The sequence below is a fragment of the Bos indicus genome, chromosome 2, assembly GCF_029378745.1.
Source record: "Bos indicus isolate NIAB-ARS_2022 breed Sahiwal x Tharparkar chromosome 2, NIAB-ARS_B.indTharparkar_mat_pri_1.0, whole genome shotgun sequence".
Taxonomy (NCBI): domain Eukaryota; kingdom Metazoa; phylum Chordata; class Mammalia; order Artiodactyla; family Bovidae; genus Bos; species Bos indicus.
Genome location: NC_091761.1, coordinates 107074261 through 107098812, shown reverse-complemented (window position 1 = coordinate 107098812; position 24552 = coordinate 107074261). Strand labels below are relative to the sequence as shown.

General features: G+C 52.5%; 4 protein-coding genes across 9 annotated transcripts in view; 3 read left to right on the top strand and 1 right to left on the bottom strand.

Moving 5' to 3' along the window:
* Window positions 1–468: 468 nt before the first annotated feature.
* On the bottom strand, window positions 469–5765 carry RETREG2 (reticulophagy regulator family member 2). Of its 2 annotated transcripts, XM_070772488.1 has the most exons (9): window positions 5404–5765; window positions 5021–5127; window positions 4213–4243; window positions 3716–3851; window positions 3222–3306; window positions 2790–2933; window positions 2540–2634; window positions 2232–2367; window positions 469–1977 (listed from the first exon to the last, which is right to left on the bottom strand). In XM_070772488.1, exons 1-9 carry the CDS (start codon window positions 5670–5672, stop codon window positions 1355–1357), a joined length of 1626 nt encoding a protein of 541 aa, XP_070628589.1. In that variant the 5' UTR covers window positions 5673–5765; the 3' UTR covers window positions 469–1354. The 2 variants fall into 2 exon arrangements, with proteins under 2 accessions (XP_070628589.1, XP_019832586.1); XM_019977027.2 differs by lacking the exons at window positions 5021–5127; window positions 5404–5765 and having other exon boundaries at window positions 3716–3763; window positions 4213–4229.
* A 787-nt stretch (window positions 5766–6552) lies between these two features.
* On the top strand, window positions 6553–11458 carry CNPPD1 (cyclin Pas1/PHO80 domain containing 1). Of its 2 annotated transcripts, none has more exons than XM_070772502.1 (9): window positions 6553–6909; window positions 7148–7234; window positions 7688–7796; window positions 8344–8425; window positions 8588–8708; window positions 8794–8922; window positions 9496–9557; window positions 9922–10039; window positions 10256–11458. In XM_070772502.1, the coding sequence occupies exons 2-9, from the start codon at window positions 7166–7168 to the stop codon at window positions 10799–10801; spliced, it is 1236 nt and encodes a 411-aa protein (XP_070628603.1). In that variant the 5' UTR covers window positions 6553–6909; window positions 7148–7165; the 3' UTR covers window positions 10802–11458. The 2 variants fall into 2 exon arrangements, with proteins under 2 accessions (XP_070628603.1, XP_019832577.1); XM_019977018.2 differs by having other exon boundaries at window positions 6553–6914.
* Window positions 11459–11668: 210 nt separating this feature from the next.
* SLC23A3 (solute carrier family 23 member 3) lies at window positions 11669–20733 on the top strand. 3 transcript variants are annotated; one of them, XM_019977006.2, is made up of 12 exons: window positions 11669–13589; window positions 13704–13861; window positions 13966–14063; window positions 14248–14321; window positions 14680–14861; window positions 15180–15303; window positions 15450–15564; window positions 16348–16601; window positions 17101–17206; window positions 17507–17674; window positions 18944–19039; window positions 19134–20733. In XM_019977006.2, exons 1-12 carry the CDS (start codon window positions 13425–13427, stop codon window positions 19418–19420), a joined length of 1827 nt encoding a protein of 608 aa, XP_019832565.2. In that variant the 5' UTR covers window positions 11669–13424; the 3' UTR covers window positions 19421–20733. The 3 variants fall into 3 exon arrangements, with proteins under 3 accessions (XP_019832565.2, XP_019832569.2, XP_019832572.2); XM_019977010.2 differs by having other exon boundaries at window positions 13966–14087; XM_019977013.2 differs by lacking the exon at window positions 16348–16601 and having other exon boundaries at window positions 15211–15303; window positions 15519–15564.
* A 102-nt stretch (window positions 20734–20835) lies between these two features.
* NHEJ1 (non-homologous end joining factor 1) overlaps window positions 20836–24552 on the top strand; it is a 92248-nt gene continuing 88531 nt past the window's right edge. Inside the window, exons 1-2 of one of the 2 annotated variants that reach the window (XM_019976996.2) lie at window positions 20836–20931; window positions 24298–24474. In XM_019976996.2, coding sequence (XP_019832555.1) covers window positions 24298–24474 — 177 coding nt within the window. In that variant the 5' untranslated portion in view covers window positions 20836–20931. The remainder of the gene's footprint in view (window positions 20932–24297; window positions 24475–24552) is intronic. The other variant, XM_019976994.2, reaches the window with a different exon arrangement.

The window sequence follows — 24552 nt, the reverse complement described above, 5'->3', positions numbered from 1 at the left end:
TCAAACCGGTGTCCCCTGTATTGGCAGGATTCTTAACACTGGATCATGAGGGAAGCCCCTTGGAATCAATTTTAATACAGGTCTAAGTCCTGCTTGTTTGCTTCTATCAGGAGAGACAAATGAGGACTGAGGGAGTTAACCGTCAGTACATAGATAGGTAAGGACTTCTGACAGTAAGTGTTAAGCTTGTGGACAACACTAGAAAACAACTATTGTGGTGCACAGTGGTCTCAAATTTCTGACTGGGAAGCTGAAGCAGTCTCCTCCTGCACATACTTACTTGCACATGCTAAACCTTACTAAGCATATCACAGAGAACTCGGCTAAGGGCAGGTTAGAGCTGTCAGGGTAATTCTTGCTTCTGGCCTTGTTTTGCACCGAAGTAAATTAACAGCCAGGAGCAAATAGGGGACAAGGCAGTAGGGGCAGAGCACAGAGGGAGACAGAGCTCACAGTGAGGCAGGCAGCAGCAGTTCTAACCATCAACACTTTATTTTTCCAGTCAACACCTGCACAGATGTTACTGTCCATTTCCTGACCCTAGTAGGGGGTCCCACCACACTTGGACCATGGCCCAGAGAAACAGATCTTCTTACTCCTCCCTAAGATAAGAAAGCCCCTCACCCCACAAGACAGAGGCCCTGCTCACTACCACAGCGCTGGCGTATGTGCTGTGGGATCCCTGCTCTCATCCTGTATAGGGAAAGGCCAGGATGAACGAGGGCAAGGGTGCAGTGGAGGTTCCACGGGCTACAGTGACTTAAGTGCATTAACTACTGACCCGACCCACCACCCCAGGTTTCATCTGTACCTCCCAGACGGGAGCCTCCCTAAAGCTTAGCTGGGGCCAGCTGGGGAGGAAGAGCTGGTAAAGAGTGGGGATTGAGCTGCTAAGGACAGGACACAGCAGGGAAGTAAAGCGGAGAGGGGCTGGGATAGGAAAGAAAAATGATAAAGTGCCTGAACTAAACAACCGAGTGGGACACGAGGACAGAGCAGCACAGGTCCCTGAGGAAAGGAGGAAAAAGAAAAGGACAGACCGTCAGGGCTTGGGGCATTGTGGAATGAGACTAGAGATGAGGCGGGGAGGCAAGTGGGAAGGACTCCCCTAGCCCTGTTCATAACCACTAAACCCAAATGTAAAATTATTTACAAACTTAAAACAAATCCCAGGTACTGTCCCAGGCCTGGGACGGCAGGCAGGCAGGCAGGCAGGCAGGTGGAGGGTGGACTGGCTCCATCTGATAGCCAGCTTCCCCACATATTGCTCCTCCCCAGGATAGCAGGGAAAGGAGCCAACAGTGACATCCTTAGCCAGGAGGCCCTACTGTGCCTGCAACTCCTTCCCCCAGGCTTATGGCTCTGCCATGGCCTGAGCCTCCTGGTCTGACTGTACCAGAGACGGGGTGTCGGGCCCTAGGGGTGGAGGGGGTGGAGCATCAGGGGGCTCTGGGCATGTCTCTGGACCCAACCCCAGCTCTGCATTTAGCTGCTCCAGCTCCCCCTGATCGAGCAACTCGAAGTCCTCAGTGGTGAGTGCCTCTTCTTCCTCAGGGGCAGGCAGGGGCTGGGGTGAGTCCTGGGGCAGAGATGGGAGTACGGAGGGGGAGGGGACTGGGTCACTTTCGGCAAGGCCAAGTAGGGGCAACAGGGTGCTGGGAGGAGTGGTGAGGTCACCACTCACTGCTTCCGGGCTCAGTGTCTCCACTGGTCCTCCAGGGGAGAGCATCACTCCATCTGTGGGAGACCCTGCCCCATTGAAGTGCGTGTTCACAAAGTGAAGGGGGGATGAGAGCTGAAGCAAGGCTTCCTTGGATGCCGCATCTTCTTCCTCCTCCAAGTCCAGGTCCTGTCGTGAGAGGGCCTGAGGGGGGCCCAGCAGATCTTCGGGAGGGGCCAGGTCTGTCTCCTCTCCCTCCCCTAGCTCCCGACTCAGGGCCTCCTCTGGTTCACTTGGCAGGCTCTGCTGGTCCAAATCTGTGCAGAAAACAAAGGGCCAGGAATGGGCCTGCTGTTCTGAGTAGCCGCAACGGGCCACTCAGTTCAAGGATGAGAACTCAGGACATAGGATACTAGGCCAGGCCTTGGGTGTTAAGGTCTTTCAGGAACTTGGTGTACAACTAGGGGATGAGCTCCCCAAAGAAAACATTTATGAGGGCAACCACCAGAGAGCACAGCCAGCATCCCGACAGGGAACAGGAAGATTAGGAGGGACACAGGACTTCCCATACCCTCCGACACGTCAGTTAGTTGTGGAGTGGTTGCCCGGGAGACAGAGAAGCCACCGCTTTCCAAAATAGAAGCCTCCTCATCTGACAGCTCTGAGTCTGTAATGGCCAAGGCCAGTGCTGTTTTCTTCACATCCACCTGCAAGGGAACCACGATGAACGCAACAGACAAAGGGGTGAGAGAGCCCATTTCCAGGAGCATCCCTGCCCTGCCACTGACTCCCATCCCCTTGAAAGGTGGCTGCTCTAAAGCAGATTCTCCCCCAGCCTTCTACTCGACAGCCCATCGCCCCTGGACCCCTGGACCTCACCACCGGGGAGAAGCCAGCCAGTTCTGCCTCGCTCTCACTCTCTGTCTCCGCCAGTGGCTCATCACCTCCGGGTGGTGCATTCTTCCCCTGCCGCTCTGGAGAACAACAGCAGGGCAGTGACCAAGCAGGAACGGAGGTGGGGGACAAACATAGCCACAGTTCTGGAGAGTATCTAAATCCCAGGGTATTTCACAAGCCTCAAACCAAGGTCCTCCCTGCCTTTCCCTCCTGGGTCATGGGATCCCCTTACTCCTCTTGTCGTGTTTGTGATGCAGGGCATCAGCTTCTGCCTTCATGCTGTAGTCCAGCTGCATGAGGAGTGGCTCCAGGCGCGTGTACATCCTCTGGATCAGTTCATGATACACCACCAGGGGCCATAGCAGGATACTCAGCACTGAGGGTCAGAGAGTCAACTCAGAGCTCCCTATGCCTATTACCTAAGAGCCCTCATTCAACTGATGCCTAAACAGGAAAGGCTGAAGGAGACCAAGCCCCTTCCTGAGGCTGTGCCAACTTCTTCCCACATCCACTGCCCTCCTTCCACTAATCCCACAGCATCCGCCTGAAGATCTCTGTAAATGGGTAAATGGGCAAAGAGAGTGCAACAACCCCCCTTGGGTCAGTCCAAGAAAAGAGGACAAAGAAAGAGCTCTGGAAAGGGCAGGGGCCAGATGCTACTCACAGACAATGTAGGAAATCATAATCCCTGGCACATAGTGTCCCAGCACAGCCAGCACAGCACAGCCAGAGCAGACGCGAGCACAGAACTGCAGAGAAGAGCACAGGGTCTAAGAACAGGGGACTGAGGTATGCGTTCCACTTATCTGGGGAAAGAATTATCATTGCTCCACTGGTGGAAGGAAGGGTATGTCCTCTAAGAACGCAGTGATCCAGTTTAGTCAAGAAGATTCCCAGGATCACTGATTTAGGAAGTTTGCAACTGACATAGCCAAACACCTATAATTCAAACTTGGTCTCTCTTGGCAAGAAATAGTGTCAGGACACCAAAAGCTTACTCTGCCTCTTGTATCAGGCTACTGGCAGTAAGTTTTGCCTCAAGAAGGCCCCAGGCCATATCCTTCGTCTCCATTCAAGGAGTGCGAGTCACTCCTTCCCCATCCCCACCTCCATTTCTCCACAGGGTAGAGCACTGTTGTGTGATGAGGGGGAGGTTACCTGAGCTGGATTCTGCCTCTTGTACTGCAGCAGCTCCTGCAGATGAATCTGGAAGGTGAGCCAGCTCTCAGCCAGGTATCTGCACAACTCGGGCACACTGAGCAGGTGCGGCCGGGCTCCTGACCCCGCACCCTCACTGGGGAGACATGATATGACCCCTGGAGGCCTCAGACACCAGCTTCCTAGGCACTCAAATCCCTCTGAGAATGCCCATGAGCTCTGTAGTCTAAGAAAGTGGACAACCCTGCCTCCCAAAGGGAGGCTGTCTGGCTCCTGGGAAATAAAGCCCGGGGCTCCCAACCCTTTGCCCTGAAAACAGCAGGCACACAAACACCTACACAAGAACCCGGGAGCAAACTTGCTACAGTGCATTCACTATCCTGGGGGCTGTGCTTGCAGGAACTCCAAATTGCTCTGCACCATGGCGGTGACACTGGCACCAAAGCAAGACAGGGTTTGGACATTTGTCTGTTCTTCAAGGGGTGGTCTGCACTCACCTGTCAGAGTGTGGCTCCTCTGGGGATGATGCTATAGAGAGGGAAGAGAGACAAGTTACTCAGGGGCAGAGCTCTGGGAAACACTCCCCAAGCCAGAAACAGTTGCCCTTCCTCTGCAGTCCCAAAGTGCTTTCTCCAAATGCCATTTGCAGGAAGTATTACATTGTTACGCTGTTTGCATGTCTCCTTCCTCAGGCTTTACCCTTTTCAACAATAGAAACCCCATCTTATTCACATTCACATGTACATACACCCCAAACAGCTCACACACAACCTGGCACCCAGTTCTCTAAACTGTCTATTAAGTAAACATGTGGACAAGAAAACCCTGGTAAGAATAGTGAAGCCCTACCATAAGCATATGAAGTGTATTCACAAATTCAAGAATATCCTCCTCCTTATGAAACTGGAGATAGAGTGACTTTTATAAGGTCACATACAGGGTAAACGGGAAGCAGGCAATGGAACCCAGGCAATCTGGAAGCGGAGTCTACAATCTTTACTACTACTACTACATACAATAAAGAATGAAGTCAGGAGGAGAAGAGGACGGCAGAGGATGGGATGGTTAGATAGCACCACCACTCAATGTATAAGAATCAGACACGATTTAGCGACTGAACAACCACACAATAACATGAATTTTGAGAAAGGGGAAATTTATTTCCCATCTGGGGAAGTAAGCAGTCATGCTTTGGGAGGCAGGTGGCCTGCGGTTCATGCGTCTCACCATTCAACCCAAGCCGGGTGGGTCAGGCACAAAACAAGTGCTCACTGGGGCTTGCTGAATGAATCAAGTCACACTCACCAGAGATGTCAGGGAGAAAGCGAGGCTGCCACAAATCCAGCAGAAAATAGGCCAAAAGTGAGATGCTGAGTAGGAAGAAGGGCCGTAGGGAGGACGAAGACAGCAACCTTAGGGAGAAACAGGCACTCAGCGGTGAGTGAGAGAGGCCCCTACACCCATCGCGAAAGGCCCACTGATGGGGGGAATGGGAACCTCCAGGCCGAATTCGACACCCGAAGACAGAGGAAAGGGGCAACCCAGGCTGACAACGATCTTTAAACCCCAGGAGGTGGACCAGCCCTCCAGGACAAGCGTCTTCCCCAGAAAGGGGAATGGTACTCTGCGCTCGCCCGCCCCCGCTCTCCCGCGCTGCCCGGCCCCGCCCCCTCCTCCCTGGCCGTTACCAGAAGAGGCCGTTGAGCGCGGCCGCCGTGACTAGGCTGTGCAGCGGCTTCTCCCACACCAGCAGCCGCTGCGCTGCGGCCAACACCGCCTCCCAGCCGCGGAGCCGCAGCCACAGCGTCGTGGCGAGGCGTCCTACCGCCTCGGCCGTGGCCGCCTCCTCCTCCGCCTCGCCGGTGGCCTCACCCATGCCCAGGCCCAGGCCCAGGGTCAGGCCCAGCCCCGGGCCCCCACCAGTGCCGGTGTTGCCACCAACACCGCCACTCGCCATAGCCCCGCCGCAGCCGCCGCCCGAGCCCGCGAGGAGCCAGGGCTGCGCGGCCGCCGCCTGGGGCGCGTCAGGCGGAAGGGGGCGCACACCGCGGAGAGGGCCGCCCAGGCCGCGGACGGGCGTCACGTGACGGCGGAGCGACGAGCCCGGCACGTGATGTGCCCTAACCGCCGGGATAGGGTGACCGGCGCCTGCGCGCAGGGGGTTGCCGGTGACCCTGCTCCTACGCAGGTGTGTGTTTTGGCGGCGCTGGGCGGTGTCTCCCTCTTCCTAGAGGGGCTGTAGCTCCGCTTTTGCCCACCCCAGCCAATTTTCTTCCCACTGTGTGGGCAGGGCGGCTAGGGAGGCCGGTCCTGGCCTGGATTGCTGGTGTGAGGCGGCCCCAAGTGGCAGGAAGTCAGCTTCCAGATGACCCCGTGGGATCTTTCTGCTCTGGTTAGGGCGGCGGCCGTCCCTTTACTCAACCCTCGCCGTACTGGTCCTCCCAGTTCCTTCCCCTCAGCAAATAAACAAACACCAGCGCGTGACTCGATCGACTCAAAAACAGAAAAGTTGTTTCCGTCTCAACTTTCTGTAAACTCTCCCTCCTTTCACGCATCGGAACTCCTTCAAATACTTAAGCGAGATATTGGGGTCTCGAAGTCTAAAACTCTGTTTAGGTGCTATTTACTCTTGGCGGGGGCGTTAACACCATTTATTGAGGCTTACAACGTAACAAGCATGTTGTTAACGTATTCCCTCAACAACATTTAATCTCGGCAATAATCCTACAAAAGTTACAGCCAAAAATCAGTGCCTTTGCTACTTTGTACACAATTCACCAGTTAAAATTTGTGTACTCTTGCTGACTTTATTTTTTAAATGTATATTGTTCTGTGTGTGCATACATCTCCCCTTTAAAAGAAAACAATTGCGAGCAACTCCCTGTCCCGAGTCTTTATTTACATTTATATCTACACCGGCACGAAAAGGTCAGCCGGGCTCGCTCGTCCTCAAGTGTGCCACGGTCCCCTAGGAATTGTCCCGATTTCTCAGACACGCTGGGGCTCAGCGATATCAGGAATTCTAGCCCAGCTCCTTCCCAGCGGTCGAAGCCGGCGGCTCGGCCCAGCTGGCAGCAGGAAGTGCCCGGCGCTGACTTCGCCCGCGACGCCCCCGCGGCTTGTAAACACCGGGCAGACGCGCGGCGCGGCAAAGGCACAGCACGCGCCTCGAAGCCAGGACTCTTCTCTACTCGGTGAGGTGGGCGCCCAGGCTTTGGAGCTCCACGCCCCGAGTCCGGAGCCGGGAGCCCCGCCCGGAGCGGAACAGGAAGAGGCTCTGCTGCCCGGCCCCGCCTGCCGCGGCTGGCGCGAGGGGAGGGGGCTGCACCGGCAAGGGCGGTGGCCCGCGGGAGGGAGCCCGGCGGACAGGTGGGCAGGCGGGCAGGGACGGCTCCGCGGCCCCTTTAGAACTCGTTCCCTTCCCATCGTAAGGCAGTGTCTGGCGCCGCGATGGACCTGGCCGGGCTCCTGCTAGACGAAGAAGGCACCTTCTCCCTCACCGGCTTCCAGGACTTCACGGTGAGCACGCGGCCCGCCGCCTCCCAGCGCTTGGAGCCGCGACCGCGGGCGCTCCCTCCGCGCCCCCCACCGGAGCCCGAGCGGGGCCGCGAGCTCGCCTGATGGCTCTGCTGGGGAATTAGGCGGTAGCCACTCGACCCGTGCCTACTCGAGGCCCTGGCTCCTTGGGCCCATGGGGAAAGCCGCGGGGTACAGGAATGGGGTAGGAGGTAACCAGCCCGGCCCCTTCTTGGAGAACTTCTCCTCCGGAGCCCTCGGTGAGAAGGACTCCACCCCCTGTGGACATAGTGCCGCTAGCAAACAATCCAGAGAATGCGGGGCTGGGTGGGGCACGGGCCCCACCAGCCCTGAGGCAGGCCTACCGGCCGTAGCCCCCTTCCAGTCAGGAGCCAGGATCCTCCAGCATACGCTTCCCTGCCCTTCACCCTCCACCCACCTCCTGCCCTGTTTCAGTTCCTCCCAGGACACCAGAAGCTGAGTGCCCGGATCCGAAGGAGACTCTACTATGGCTGGGACTGGGAAACTGACTGTACCCTGGAGGAGCTCTCCAGCCCGGTGGCAGGTTAGACAGTATTTTGTACGACCGGACAAGTGAGAAGCCTGAAAGTGGGGTTGTCAGCTGTCATCAAAGTGACTCTAGGTGTACCCTGTGAACTACACTGCCTCTTGGTAGCTAGTATGTTTGACAGGTGTAAGGACTAGGTTTGTATTTCATTTTTTCCTTAAATCCAAATGAGTAGGAAATATTGCTGCCTTACAAATTTATGTTATTCTTGATCTATATACTAGAAACTTTTAATTTTCGAAGCATATCTATCATATATTTCCCCCATCAACAAGGCATGTTTATCTTCTCAAATGAGCTACAGTGAAGGACGCACCTAGGTAATTGCAGGTGACAGGGAAATAAGCCTTCCTGCTGGAAGGAGCTGGAATTCAAATTTGGAATAGGCCTTTTGTTTCAGCGTGGGAGAACTGGATCTCCACTTTGTTACTGTGGTCCTGTCTCCAAGACCTCAAAGAATGTAGATCTGGGTCTTCTGCTGATAGCAGTGGGCACCACTGTGGGGGAGTTGTTTGCTCACTCTATTATCCTTCTGCCTCTGCAGATATTGCTGTGGAACTCCTCCAGAAGGCAGCCCCCAGTCCTATTCGCCGGCTCCAGAAGAAATATGTAGCCCACGTGTCCCGGTGAGTCCACAATTGAGAGATACAGAGTGAGAGTGTTTGGGTTCTATAGAGAGGGGAACAGTTACCTCTAAAGAGAACTTGTAAAGAAACAGGGATGAGCATCATAAGTTACAAGAACCAAAAGATCCTTGCGTTTAATTCCTAATGCTTTCTGATACCCAGAGAGGCTTGCATCTCTCCGTGTGCTATGATGCTGGCTCTGGTATACATTGAGCGGCTCCGGCATAGAAACCCAGACTACCTACAGCATGTGTCATCCTCTGACTTGTTCCTGATCTCCATGGTAAGATGCCCCCTTCCCTTTATCTCCCTGGTAAGCCCGGAGCCAGGTGTGAGCTCTACTGATACCACCTCTGGTTCCTCTGCAGATGGTGGCCAGTAAGTACCTCTATGATGAAGGGGAGGAAGAAGAGGTCTTCAATGATGAATGGGGAGCTGCTGGGGGTGTGGCCGTGCCCACTCTCAATGCCCTGGAGAGGGGCTTCCTGAGTGCCATGGTGAATAGCTCTTCTCTCTCTTGCTCTGTTTTCCTGACCTGCTTTTATGTTCTTTTCATCCTTTGTTTTTTTATCTCCCAGCTTCTTGTGGTCTCTTCATTTATCTTTCTGTTTGTCTTCTTTATGTCTTCCCTTATTAGCATCTTCCCCTCTAGCTTTTCTGGAATAAGCACAGTCTTTGGAGGTTCCTGGCATGGTGAAGTCAGAAGTGGAGATCTCCCATTGTCAGTCTTCCAGGTCCCACAGAGTACACTCTGAGCCAGAGCTTATCTTACTGGGCTCTGGGTATTTGCTTCCAGACTTTGCCTTTCCCTAGATTCTGGGCTCCCTATGGGCATGAACCATTCCCAGGATTATTTTTTTCCCCTTGCTTTTACTGGAGGGTGCAATGTGAAACCAGATATGTGGTGATTAAATAAGTTAATACATAAAAGCTTTTGGAACAGTATCTGGCACATGGTAAGAGCCACGTGTTACCTGTAGTGGAGGTTGTAGTTGCTGCTGTGGGTCTGGTTATTAATTGACTGTGGCTCATGTCCAAGTCTGGTTGGATGCTCTTCTCTTTATCCACAGGATTGGCGGCTCTACACTGATCCTCGGGAAATCTTTGAGGTTCTGAGCTGGCTGGAGGGCTGGTAGGTTCTAGGAATTGGGAAGAGGGACTTGAGGATTTGGAGGCTGAGGCCTAAGCCATAGGAGCTAAACAGAGGTGAGGGTCTGGGGGGAGGGAGAAAAGGAGAAAGAGAATTGCCCAAGGTCATGGTTCTGAAACGAGTCTGCTCTCCTCTTTGTAATCACCTTTGGAAAAGTGGGAGAAGCTTATTTAAAATACAGATCTTGGTCTCACCCTTATCTTTGGAATCAACGGGTAGTCTAGGAGCCTGTACATTTAACAAGTTCCCCGGTGTTCCCTGGTAGGTCCCTGGGGGAATGAGGGTGCCAGTGGGCCAGCTGCAGGAAGATTGCAGACCCTCTCTCTCTTTTCTCCTATCCCTGCAGCGTGGCTGAGCAGCAGGGGCGCCGGCGGGGCTGGTACACCTACACAGACCTGTGTGTGCTGCTGGAGCAGCCTGCCTGGCAACTGGTGCTGGGCTCCCTCTGCCAGCAGCTGGCAAAGGTGAGGCAGGTCAGGAAGCAGACGGAGCTTGAGCTGGCTGATGTCAAGCAAATACAGAATGGCTCAGGAGATGGGGTTGGAAGTAGATGGTGACTGAGATCTCTTAAGTTGAGTCCACATGTCCAGAGATAAGGGATGGGTGTGTTAAAGACATTTAGAAGAGGGTTCAGAGGAAGGGGATTTGGGCACTGACCTTTCTTAACCCCTCTCCCCCAGCTGTCCTGCCTGTTGGCTATGGCATATGTGAGCAGCGTGGCCCTCGCCGTGGCATCGATGGCCGTAATACACCAGTCCTTAGGGCTGTCCTGCAGCCCCCCGCCTGGCCCTCCAGACCTTGGACTGGCCTCCAGGTGCCTTTTGGAACCCTGCATACCTTCTCCCATGCCACAGTGCCTGCCGTCTCCTGCTAATGTCTCCGGCTGCCTGGAAGGCAATGTAGTGTTGCGTTCACTGTGGGGCAGTCTGCTAGTCTCGCTGACTCCCCCACCATTGCCTCCTCCGGACCCTCCTGCTCCCCCCATTCTTCTTCACAACTGCCCCCTTTGCCAGAAGCTCCAGAAGGACTCCCCAACCTGCCGTGCCTGCCACCACCTCAACCATACTGTCCCCACGGGGCCCCCCAGTCCTTGGTCCCACTCCCATGGCCTGGCTCCCCCCTGGCCTTGGAGCCCAATGCCCCCTCTGCTTCCACAGCCCCAGCAATGTTCCCTTTTCAGCATCATGGAACTGGCCCGCCTGAAGTCTTTCATTTTCCCAGGCTAGGTAGGGTTCTGAGGAATGTGTTAAGAGGATTTGGGAGTCCCTGAGAGCCTGGAGGGGCAAAGCTTGATCTGGGTCCTTGGCTGGTCTCCTGTCCTCCTGGGTGATGGAGCTTAAGGGGGTCGTGTGGCAGAAGGACTGAAGATCACTTGCTCTTCTGTCCCTCAGTGGCTGATTGCCTGGCCAGGGCAGTGGTGGTTCCAGGGAAAGCCTCAGCTCAGTGACCAGGGGCGTGTCACAGGTGGACAGGGGCAAGGCTCCTGTCTCTCCATGTCCCCTGGGCTCTTCTAGACTTTTGCTTTTGAGTTTCCTAGGATTGGGCAAGGGAGGGAGGAAACATTGACCAGGGTCTGTTTGATGTCCCTGAGGTAGGAGAGGCAGGGACTGACAGGGCCACCCATGGTGGGAGTTGCTGAGGGAAGTGGGAGGGGGGAAGCCTCCCATACCCGTGCCCAGTCTAGAAGAACCAGGGGCTTCTGGGACCTTCACCCGGCCCTTTTGTCTTCCAACATTCTCTTCTTAGTCCCCCGCTCCTGGGCTTTTCTCTCTTCCAGTTCCTCTCCTGGGTGTTCTCTTCACGGGCCTCTCTGGCCACTGCTTTATATCTGGATTTTTCACGCTTTTGTAGAACTAAGGTTTCAATAAACAGTTTTAGTTGCATGGCCTGGACTCTTCCTTCTGCAGCAGCCCTCAAAGAACTCTCCTCCCCAGATCTTCCTTCTCAGCCTCCTACTCCCTGATCCTACCGTCCTGCTGCTCATTCTCTCTGACCCCCATTCCAGAATGTCCTTGTTTGATGGTCATAGGTTCTCATACCAAGCTGCTCCCTCGTTCCTGCTCCCAGCACCCTGGGGTCCCTAACACTCCTCGACTCTAGTGCAGTGGGGCACAGATGGTGACTGTGCGGTGCCTAGGGGTAGCCCTGTCTGTCACAAGTTGTGAGTGAGCACCATCTTTGTGGATCCCAAGGCCATCTCATGGAGAGCATATCCAGCAGAGCCCCGTGAGCTCCTTGAGGGCAAGCCCAAGGACACTTTGTCTCCTGACTTCCTTTCTGGGCTGACAAATGGTGGTAATTAGCGTAAGGGCTTCCGTGGTGGCTTAGCAGGTAAAGAATCCGCCTGCGATGCAGGAGACCCGGGTTCAATCCCTGGATTGGGAGGATACCCTGGAGAAGGAAATGACAACCCACTCCAGTATTCTTGCCTGGGAAATCCCATGGGCAGAGAAGCCTGGTGGGCTACAGTCCAGGGGGTCACAAGAGTCAGACACAATTTAGTGACTAAACCACCACCAAAGAGAAGACCAAGGCTGGGTTATCACTGGAAGAAGAAGAGCAGCCAGCTGAACCGAGATGATTTGGTACCACAGAGGAAGAGACACAGTAGGGGTGGTACTGCCACCTAGGGGGCATCTTGGAAACTTATGGGTCATTTTTTGGTTGACAAAAATTTGAAGGGATGGGACGTACTGGCACTTAGTCAGCCTATATGGGAAGCTACACATCCAGAAAGGCTCGAGAATTCCCTTATGAAGAATTCCCGAGCAACTTTTGAATGACTGGGTGGATATCATGTATGACTGTTTATCTGAGCCTGGAACTACTTATTTTCTCTAAGCATGTAAACACAGAATAGATTTTGCCCATTTGGAAAGACTCTGTTTCCCAGGAATGCATCTCTGTGTACATTAAATCTATGCTTTGTTCAGTACTTTACAAAGAACTTGTTCACTCTTTTGGAACATCGGGTCACGAATGGCAGCGCTGCCGGGGGTACACCTGTCATCAGGGAAGCACCAGTATCAGCTGGGATTGTAGCTGTCACATCTGTGGCAATTCCACTTGAAGGGTGGGCACTGGGCTGCTTCACTGTCTTCTAGTTTAGTTGGACCCAAGCTTTCCCACGGTGAAATAAGTCATTATAAATTACTTTGAGGACTTCCCTGCTGGTCCCGGGGCTAGGACTCCGTCCTCCTGATGCGGGGGGCCCAGGTTTCATCCCTGGTCAGGGGAACTGGATCCCACATGCCACAACTTAAGAGTTTGCACGCCACAACTAAAGATCTCACATGCTGCAGCAAGGATTGAGGATTCTGCTTCCCCCAGTTAGGATTGGAGCAGCCAAATAAATATTTAAAAAATAAATCACTTTGATTTCTTCTTTATATTACAATGAGGACATTGTATACAGAGTTGTGATCACAGTTGTCATACATGACGAAGGATGTACAAGGCTTGAGAACTACTGTAATTGCGATGGTTCCAAATGGCAGTGGTGAGGAGGCAGTACAGTCTATCAAACTTGCCCTGGCTATGCTGGGGGGGTTTCCTCCCCACCACTCCTATCCTGGGACAGGAGACCCAGATGGAGATTCTTGGGAGGGGGAGGGACTCGGAACTTGGTTCCCCGGTTAATGGGTGATGGAATTTGCACAAGAGCTGGGCAAAGGTGAAAGGGCTGCGTCCTGCCCCAAATCCCTCATCTCTTCGCTCTGCTTCATTGACACTCCCGCCCCCTCCCTGCTCCAGGCAGCTAACTTCACACAAACTCTGACCTCTTACTCTCTCTTTCTCCCTACTTAACTCTGGCCCAGGGTGGCCAGGACGAGACAGAAGGCAGGGAGCATGAGCCAGTCACCCCCCAACGCCATACAGCTCCAGTCTGTGGGTTCCCAGGGCACCCTGGCTACCCTGCCACGGCCACCCGATGTCCAAAATCCCTCCTCTGACTCTTGGGCCTCTCTGTGTGGGCCTCCTCCTTGGGGCCTCAGCTGTCTTCTGGCTCTGCAGGTAGGAGGCAGAGGTGCCTGGGTCGCTGTTGGCTGAAGAGGGTGTTTGGAGGGTGTAGGTGTGGTGGCATGAGAAACCCTCTGGAAATACATATTTCTGCCTAATCGCCCGCAGCATATCTTGGTGTTGGCTTCTCTACTCTGCGCCTCCCACCTGCTCCTGCTTCAAAGTCTCCCAGCAGGAGGACTCTCTTTCTCCCCTGCCCAGCTCCTGGCTTCCAGCCTCTTTGCATGTGGCGTGTCTACCTCCCTGCAAACTTGGATGGGCAGCAGGTGAGAGGAATTCCCTGGAGAGAAGGTGACAGGGTCCCAGCGGGGAGGCGAGGCTCAGGGAGGCTAGTCACTGCCCCACGTTACCAGACCTGCTGTTCCTACAGGCTGCCTCTTGTCCAGGCTCCATCCTTACAGTTTCTTATCCCCGCCTTGGTGCTGACCAGTCAGAAATTACCTCTGGCTCTCCGGACACCTGGAAACTGTGAGCACAGAGCAAGGGCACAGGGCGAGGGTGGAGTTGGGTGCTCCTCTGAGCACACAGGTGGACTTGGGTGCAGGGTTGAGATGGGGCAATGATGAAAGGGCCAGGCACCAGCCAGAACTGTAGAGCGATGGGTCTCCATCCTGTTTCCATCTCTCCTCTCCATGCCCCCAACTTCTCCCAGCCTCCCTTGTGCTGCGCCTCTGTGGGGGGCCTGGCTGCCATGGCTTGGAGCTCTGGAACACTTCTATCCGAGAGGTACGTGCTTGGGGATGTGGAGGAGGAGGGCTGGAATAAGAGTGCTCCCGGGGTTGGGGAGGTTCTTGTTTCCATTTTGTAGGAACTGAGGTGAGGTTTTTGTAGGGGAAAGAGGTGGTGGTGGGGAACCTCTCCTGGAATTGTTGGTTTTTGGTTTTTTTTTTTTTTTGCCACATCATGCAGCTTGTGGGATCTCAATTCCCCAACCAGGGACTGAACCTGGTCCATGGAAGTGAAAGCCTGGAATCCTAACCACGAGGATTCCAGCGAACTCCCTGGAATTAGTTAAGAAGTCCAGGCTGAGGTCATCTTGATAAAGGAGAATGTTTTCTCTTTGTCCTTTTCTCCTCTCCACCAGGTGTCCGGGGCTGTGGTGGTCTCTGGGCTGCTGCAGGCCATTCTGGGGCTGTTGGGGGGTCCTGGCCACTTGTTCCCCCGCTGTGGGCCCCTAGTGCTGGCCCCCAGCCTGGTTGTGGCAGGGCTCTCTGTCTACAGGGAAGTAGCTCTGCTCTGCTCCACTCACTGGGGCCTGGCATCGCTGTACGTAAGTCCTAAGAGGCATGATGCCCAGTGGGTTGTGTGGGAGCAGGGGGAGGGGAGAGCTGCTACTCTACCAGTCCAGCAGCCGTCTCAGCAGGGATAACACTTGTGGGTTTGGAATCCAGGACTTTTACTGGATTCATTTGTTCACCTTGACTTGTACCTTGTCTCCCACTGATCCCCAAGGTGCCCTCCTGCCCTCTCCATGGGGGCATTCTTCTCTGGAACAACCTTTCGTGGTATTCTGCCCCTCCCATCTCCACTCCTTGCCTCAGGGGCAAGCTTCCTCTTGCCCCTAAAGCCCCTTCCCTTTTCTAGGCTGATTGTGCTCATGGTGGTCTGTTCTCAGCACCTGGGCTCCTGCCTGCTACCCCCACGCCACTGGAGGCCAGCTTCAACCTCTTCAACCCATACTCACATCTTGGCCTTCAGGCTCCTCTCGGTATGTGGGAGTTTGGGCGAGAGGCAGTTGGAGTTAGGAGGGCTGGCATGGATTGCTCACTTGGCCCCTACTTGGTTGTTGCTTACCCCTTTAAGAAGGTTGGAAGGTTCTGGGGGAGGGGTTCTTCTCTGAATCTTGTCCCTCAGGTGCTGATCCCAGTGGCCTGTGTGTGGATTGTCTCTGCCCTTCTGGGTCTCAGCATCATCCCCGGGGAGTTGTCTGCCCCCACCAAGGCACCATGGTTTTGGCTGCCTCATCCAGGTAGGCTTTCTCCTAGAATGCAGAGCCTGCATTCAGGAAGCTTATAATATGTCAGGGAATACAGATACTAATTCAATAGTTACCTAAGTGAATGTAGAATTGCACGTAGTAAATACAGCAAAGGACATGTACCTTGTATGATGAAGGTTTACAATGGGAAAAAATCTGACTTTATTGGAGAGGTTAGGAAAGGCATTCTTTTTTTAATGGTTTTTATTTATTTTTATTTATTTATATTACTTTTTGACCATGCCACACAGCTTGTGGGATCTTAGTTCCCCGTCCAGGGATTGAACCTGGGTCCTCAGCAGTGAGAGATGGAGCCCTAACCACTGGACTACCAGAGATTTCCCAAGGAAGGCATTCTTGAGGAAGTGATCGCTGAGCTGAGATGTGAGAGACAAGTAGGAGCTTATTAGGGAAAGGCAAGAGACAAGAGCATTCTAGGTGGAGAGAACAGCATATGCAAAGACCCTGTGGTGGCCAGCAGCACAGCACAGCAAGTACAAAGGCCTGAAACAAGGCCAGTGTATCTGGAGTGAAAGGAATGATGAAGAGTGTGGTTGTAGATGAGGCTAGAGAAAGAGGTAAGGGTCAGACCAAAGGGACTTTGTAGATCGCAGTAAAGGGATGGGTTTTTACTCTGAGTTTGATGGTTTTGTCCCAAGACATTATCTTCAAAGACAATGAGGCCTTTAGGCTTCTTGTGTCACAGGCTTTTGCAGGCAGGGGGATGCTTCAGACTTGAGTCTGGCCCCAAAGTGGCTCCTTCTCCCTCCCCAGCTGAGTGGGACTGGCCCTTGCTGACACCCAGGGCTCTGGCTGCAGGCATCTCCATGGCCTTGGCAGCCTCCACCAGCTCCCTGGGCTGCTATGCCCTCTGTGGCCAGCTGCTGCGTTTGCCTTCTCCACCTCCGCATGCCTGTAGCCGAGGGCTGAGCCTGGAGGGACTGGGCAGTGTGCTGGCTGGGCTTTTGGGAAGCCCCATGGGCACTGCATCCAGCTTCCCCAACGTGGGCACAGTGGGTCTTCTCCAGGTATGTGAACAGGGGTGTGGGGAGAGGAACCGGAGGTGCAAGAGAGGGAGGGGAACTGATGGCTTGCTGTGCCCAGCCCTCTGTCGGGCTCTTCACAGCAGCCATCTCATTGAGAGAGGTGCCTAGAAGTGGTGGGGACTAGGAGTGTGAGGGAGACACTAAGTCACTACTGAGCTCCTTCTGTGCCTCAGGCGTTTGTACCAGGGCTGAGGTTCTAGAGAGAAAGGAGTCAGATGAAGTCCCTGTTCTCTTGAGTACTTCAAGAGAGAGAGAGGCGGACACGTTAGGAGAAAAGCAAATAAGATAATTTCCAAAAATGATAAGTGCTATTAAGAAAACAAAGCAGGGGATGGGAAGGGGGTTGAGTAAGAGAGATCCCTTTAGGATGCTTCTTGGGAGAGTAACATTTGAGTTGGGATCCAAAGGTTGAGATGGGGTTGGCCAAGCACAAAGCTTGAGTGGTTGAAGAGGTGTGTTCCAGTGTCTCTTCATCACATAGGCTGGACCTCGGCGAGTGGCCCACTTGGTGGGGTTGTTCTGCATGGCGCTGGGGCTCTCCCCGAGGCTAGCCCAGCTCCTCACCACCATCCCGCTGCCTGTGCTTGGTGAGTGGGCCTGTGCTTGGTGAGCGGATGTCTCAGCAGCACTAGTATTGAACCAGGATCCCCCAGCAGGGCCCAACTGGTTGCTTGTGGTCGACACCCTTTCTTTCTGAGAAGCTTCCCTAGTATATGGCTGTGAGTATGTGGCAGCTGCCCGCATTTTCTCAGCCACATCTTGGCCTCCTGACTGGGCTTCTGGGCTTTTTGGTGGTCTCTGCCCATCACAACCTGCCCCGCCCTATAGTAAGTACTCTGCTGTGCCAGCCCTCTCCCAACCTCTTCGATTACTTCCGTACGACACAGGTGGGGTGCTGGGAGTGACCCAGGCCATGGTTCTGTCTACTGGATTCTCCAGCTTCCACTTGGCTGACATTGACTCTGGGCGGAATGTCTTCATTGTTGGCTTCTCCATCTTCATGGCCCTGTTACTGCCGAGGTGGTTTCGGGAAGCTTCAGTCCTACTGAAAACAGGTGGGAGGAAGGGGAGGGAAAGAGGAGTTGCCTGGCAGTGGGCAAGCAAGGGCTCAAGGCTTGAGATTCTCTGGACTCCAGGCCCCACACCCTTCTCTGGGCTTAGGGATAAATAGTCTGTCCATTTGTTTAGCAAATATTTACTGAACACCATGCTAGCTTCCTTGGGATACAAAGGTACGTATAGATTTACAGTCTAGTAAAAGAGATGAATCCCATGGACGGAGGAGCCTGGTAGGCTGCAGTCCATGGGGTCGCTAAGAGTCGGACAGGACTGAGCGACTTCACTTTCTCTTTTCACTTTCATGCATTGGAGAAGGAAATGGCAACCCACTCCAGTGTTCTTGCCTGGAGAATCCCAGGGATGGGGAAGCCTGGTGGGCTGCCGTCTATGAGGTCACACAGAGTTGGACACGACTGAAGTGACTTAGCATAGCATAAAAGAGATGAGATGTGTAGAAATGTAACTAGAAAGGTTCAGATAAAGAGCTGGGATGCTCTGCAGTGAGAGAGATGGCTTCTGTTGGAGATGATCCCTGTAACTTTTATGGAGAAAGTAACACTGAGCTGGTCTCGAAGGATGGTAAGATTGAAACGCAATTGGTGAAAAGGTCATTCCTGGCAGAGGAACCACAGTAAACAAAGATGCTGAAGTAGGAAGTCATAGCATATGCTCCAGGAGCGGCAAATAACTTAGTTTGTTAGCTCAGCTTAGCAAACAGCAGTGATTTTAACTGAGGATGGTTTTGCCCCACAGAGAACATTTAGCAGTGTCTGGAGACATTTTTGGCTGTTATAAGCAGGGGAGAGGTTGCTTGCATTTAGAGGTTACTTGCATTTAGTGGGTAGAAAGATGCTGTTAAACATTCTATAGTGCCCAGAACAGCCTCTCTCAAACAGAGAATTATCTGGTCCAAATGTCAGTAGTACTAAGGTTGAGGAACTCAGGCTAGAGCATAGAAGGTGAGAAGTAGGAAATAAGGTTGGGGATTTTAATACCAAACTTTCCAAAGACAGGGAGCCTGGAATGATCAAAGCATATCTGGAGGGTACGTGGATGCTCAGAAGACAGGGTGTTAAGCAGGGGTCCTGTGGGAAGGGTCTGGGTGTGGGAAATAGAGAGCAAAGGGACAAAGTGGGGAGGGAGAGATAGAACAATTCAGAAAGATATGCCCTCCATCCAGTACTTAAGCTTAGGTTGGAAGTATTAGACCCTTGGTTTTGCATAGCGTCAGAGTCCCCCTCCTGCGTGGTCCCAACCCCTTGTAGGCTGGAGCCCTTTGGATGTGCTACTGCGCTCATTGCTCACAGAGCCCATCTTCCTGGCGGGACTCTTGGGCTTCCTCCTAGAGAACACCATCCCTGGTAAGTTGAGGCCAGGCCCCAGCAGACTGGGGAGTGGCCAGGAAGTCATCACTCCCTGGGTTGGGCAATGTCCTGACCACTTTGTCTTTTGCAGGCACACGGCTTGAGCGAGGCCTAGGGCAAGGGCTGCCACCTCCTTTTACTGCCCGAGAGGCTCCGATGCCTCAGAAGTCTAGGGAGAAGGCAGATCAAGAGTACGAGCTTCCTTTCTCCATCCAAAACCTGTGTCCCTGCATTCCCCAACCCCTCCGTTGCCTCTGCCCGCTGCCCCAAGACTCTGGGAATGAGGAAAGAGGGCCCTCTGAGCCTGGAGAGACAGCTGACTTGTTGCCTGACTTTGGGGACCAGTGCCCTCAGCCTAGCAGAGGACAGTCCCAGTAATTACTAGGATTCCTACTCTGGTTAGTTTAGTCCTACCTTTCAGCTTGCTGGAGAATCAGATGGCAGGCTCCACTTTCTCCTAGGGAGAGGATGTATGTGTGTGTCTCACATGGGCCCCCCCAAAGTCTCACTTCCCAATAGGTGTGTTTGCCTTTTCTTTTCTTAGTTAGGCCTGTTCCAGAGCAGGGACTGTGAATGAATGAGTGATATTTTGCCTGTGAACGATCTATACTCGAATGCTAGCATTCACTTAACTGATATTTATTGAGTATCTCCTATGTGTAAGGTCCTGGAAATACAGATATGGATAAGACAGGGTCCCTCCCCTCTCTAATACTTATGATTTAAAAAGACATGTAATTACTGGACTTCCCTGGCGGTCCAGTGGTTAAGACTCTGAGCTTCCAATGCAAGTGGTGTGGATTCGATCCCTGGTGGGGGAACTACTAAGATCCTGTAAGCTTGGTGGTGCATCAAAAAGAAACAACAACAATAAAAAACATGTAATTACTAACTAAAATCCAAAATGGAAGTCAGTCTTCAATAAAGATTAAAAGAATGCTATGGGAGCAAAGAGTAAGAAACAATGAATTCTGATTGGGGACAGTGGGAAAGACTTTACATAGAAGCAGCACTGGGGCTGGTCTTAACAAGAGGACTTTGGGTTGGGGAACATGGATGAGGAGAATTTTTCAGATTTGGGTGTCCAGATGGAGCAAAACTGTAAGTTACACAAGGTACAAGATGAGTTGGATTGGTGATGGAGCATAAGTATGGTGGTGGATGGAGGGAGAAAGGAGGCAGGAAGGTACAAGATAAGGTCAGACCAGGGACAGTATGCCTGGGAGACTCATCTCTTAACGACCAGCGTGCTGGTGGGACCCAAGAGAGACTATCTAGTGACGTTCAATCCCCTCATTTTATTTAAAAACAAAACAAAAAAGACACGTAGGGTAGGGAAATTTGACTTTCGGTTTTTCAACAAATCCAAATTCGTGGTCCTCTTTCCTGCATTTCGTCTGGCATTCTTTCTACTCTGCCAGGGCAACTCTGCTGTGCTGAGCTTAGTCGCTCAGTCATGTCCGACTCTTTGCGACCCTATGGACTGTATCCAGCCAGGCTCCTCTGTCCATGGGGATTCTCCAGGCAAGGATACAGGAGTGGGTTGCCATGCCTCCTCCAGGGGATGCATCTTCCCAACCCTGGTCTCCCGCATTGCAGGCGAATTCTTTACTATCTGAGTCACCAGGGACGTAGGGCAACTCTAAGGAGCGTCTTTATCCTTCCACTTCCCTACCAGGGCCCCGGTAGCCCTCCGGCTCCGAGCACTCCACTTATCAGCTCCTGGAGCCCAGATGCCCCGCCCACATCAGGCCTGGGCTCCGCCCCAGTGTCCCAAGACCCCACCTCCCTGTAGTGGGGGTGGGAAATGCTTCTACTCTAGGCCTTTTCGTTGGCGCGGGCGGGCCAGCCTGCCGCGGGGAGGGTGAGAGCTCTCTCGGCCGCTCACGGTAGGTGGGGTCGAGCTCTAATCCGGGCCAGGGCCGAGGCCAGGCAGCGAGAGACTTCTCGGGCCCTGCGGGCTGGTCCTGGCAATAGTGCCTCCTCCCCCCAAGTGTCCTGCCAGGAGGGACCCGCGCGGCCAAGGTTCTGGGCCAGGCCTCCAGGGATGGGCGGCGGGGGCGGGGTGGCGGGGGCCGCGCGTGCGCAGCTCGCCTCCCGGCCGCGGGGCGGGGTTTGCGGAGGTACTCCTACCCGGCAACTTGCTGCGATGAAGCAGCGGGTTTTTGGCCTTGTTGCCCCTTGGGGAGTTCGGAGCCGCGCCTCACGCAGCCGGCTCTGTAAAAATAGAAACACGGACTGGAAGGCCTTTCTAGCGAGGGCGAATGGAAACTGGCTGCCACCAGGCGGGGCTCCTAGGGTGGGGCTGTGGTAAAGGGAGAGAGGGTCCGCCCTCTCCCAGAGGGGTGAGGCGGGGCGGGGTCTAGCCCGGACGGTCGTTGGTGTTCTGCTTCCCTCTGCAGGATGGCGGAGGAACTGCGCCTAGAGGGGTTCATGCCCACCCGCCTTAGGCAACCCCGCTCCGCTGTTGGCCCTCCACACTTCCCCTCCCTTCATTCAGTAATTGTAACAGGTGTACATTTGACTTCCCTCATAGCTCAGTGACACAACTGAGCGACTTCACTTTTCACTTTCATGCATTGGAGAAGGAAATGGCAACCCACTCCAGTGTTCTTGCCTGGAGAATCCCAGGGACGGGGGAGCCTGGTGGGCTGCCGTCTCTGGGGTCTCACAGAGTCGGACACGACTGAAGCGACTTAGCAGCAGCAGCATAGCTCAGTAGGTAAAGAATCTACCTGCAATGCTGGGGGCCCGGGTTCGATTCCTGGGTCGGGAGGATCCTCTGGAGAAGGAAATGGCAACCCACTCCAGTAATCTTGCCTGGAAAATCCCGTGGACAGAGGAGCCTGGCAGGCTACAGACCCTGGGGTCGCAAGAGTCGGACACGACTTAGCGACTAAACCACCACCACCACACTTGAAGCTAATATAATATTGTAAATCAGCTATACTTAAATAAAAAATTATTAGAAGGAAAAGAATAAAAAACGGGTGAATCTGGTTAATGTGAAGTCATCCTAGAAGGAAGTAAGAAAAAGCTGAGATATAGGAGGCCTCAGAACTGGACGTGTGTGGTGGGAGCAGCTTACTCTAGGTGTGGTGCTGAATTTCTCAAACTTTTTTGGGGGGCTTGTTGACCCCCCCAGCTGCATTTTAAACTCCTCCCCCGCCCACAAAACACCATACCAGTGTGGGGGTCTTGAGCATCCAGGCTTTCTAAAGTGACAGGCTCAGATAATCAGCCCAATTTTGGTGACTGAGAGTGCACACTGGGGAATGCCTAGAAAGGAAAGAATGGCTTGGTGACTTGCTGTTTGTGACAGACTTGAGGTTTGTGATCTTCGGCAAAGTGGGACTCTGGTCTGGTGAGGACTGGCTTCATCATTCCCAGATCTCCTCCGAGTAGGAATAGCAGGGGAACTGTGACTGAAATACCATCCTCCAAACAGAAGGTTTTTAGGCTTTTAGATAAAAGTCACAATATATGCATTTCTATTTCACCTGCCTAGTGACTGTACAAATTATGTTACAAGGCTGCACTAGGTTATGGTTGGAAGAATAATGGCTTAGATTGAGACGAAAATGACTGGAAGAACGGAGCCATGTTAACCATATTAATGAAATCCAAGGATTTTCATTGTTTTCTTTATATTCTTAAAGATCTACCTCCCCCAACTTCAGTTTGTATTTATAGACTTTCATTATATCACTTTCTTTTTTCTAAAATATAAATTTATTTATTTTAATTGGAGGTTAATTACAGTATTGTATTGGTTTTGCCATACATCAACATGAATCTGCCACAGGTATACACGTGTTCCCCATCCTGAACCCCCCTCCCTCCCCCCTCCCCGTACCATCCCTTTGGGTCATCCCAGTGTACCAGCCCCACGCATCCAGTATCATGCATCGAACCTGGACTGGCGATTCGTTTCATATATGTATATCACTTTTTTTTTTAACCCACAGAAAAAATGATCAAACTGCCTGTAAAGTAGCCATAGTTACTGAACATCTGTTTGGTTAAGGCTACACATTTAGTTATTGAAGTGGAAAGGTTGGCTTCCAGGATGTTCAGCAGGGCATGATGTCATTGATGGCAGTGCCTTGGGTGGGGAGGTAGGCGATGAGGGAAGTGGAGTTATTTCATGGTCTCTACCTTTGCTATGTTCTGTATCTTATATTGACTTCTTAGTCATTCAGGGTCTTCTTGAAATGGAGTTGGGGCTTTTCTCTTTGCTTCTGGACATGAAGTTATTAGCTCTTTATTTGACCATAACTATGAATCTCTTCCCTCCAAATGGGTATATGGATGTATGCACAAATTTTGCGTATAATTCCAGAGAACTTACATGCATTGACTCTAGGTTAAGAATCCCTGACTTAGAGAATGTATCTATATTTAGGGAAAAATGTATTTAGGGGACATATAAGTGTATATATATATATATGTGCATACTGTAATTTAGGGAATATATATATGTTTAGTGAATATACACACCTCTAGTATTCTTGCCTGGAGAATCCCCATGGACAGAGGAGCCTGGCAGGATACAGTCAGTCCATAGGGTCGAAAAGAGTCAGAACACACACACACATATATTTAAAATTCTGAGAGCTTCCAGAGTTTTGTTTTTAGATATTGATCAAATAATTCGAGTTTCCTGCTTATGATACTTATGATGTTTTATAAAAAAGAACAATTTCTTCTCTTTTAGAAATTCTGGGAAAGGATAGCACTGACATATTTATTAGGAATGTGATAAAGTTGCGACAAGAATGGTGTGGGTTTCCACATTGTTTTACCATTGGAAAGCAGAAATTCTATTACCCTTTTATTGAGCCTTAAATGCTATAGAAGAAGGAGATATTTTACATCCTCTAGGAATTTAATATGAGGAAAAAGCTGTCAAAATTCTAGATAGATTTTTAGTGATAGGAGGTAGTAAGATTGATGCTCAGCTTATTACATACCAGGAGGGTGGAGGAGAGGTAGAAGAAAGTAAATCCATTCCTTCTGTTTTCTGAGGATTTTCATGAAGCATATTTGATACAGAACTGTCTGAGTGGTGTCAGACTTGCAGGACCCTGGAGGCATTTTGCTAAATTAAGATTCTGCTGCAGTTAGAAGAAAGTAAATCCATTCCTTCTGTTTTCTGAGGATTTTCATGAAGCATATTTGATACAGAACTGTCTGAGTGGTGTCAGACTTGCAGGACCCTGGAGGCATTTTGCTAAATTAAGATTCTGCTGCAGATGGAGGAACTGGAGCAAGGCCTGCTGATGCAGCCATGGGCATGGTTACAGCTTGCTGAGAACTCCCTCCTGGCCAAGGCGTATATCACCAGGCAGGGCTATGCCTTGCTGGTTTCAGATCTTCAACAGGTGTGGCATGAACAGGTGGACACTAGTGTAATCAGCCAGCGAGCCAAGGTAAGTGTGAAGAGAAGTACTGCTGTGGGTGGCAGGGGACATAATTTCTTCCCTAGTGAAGGTCAGGGAGCATTACCA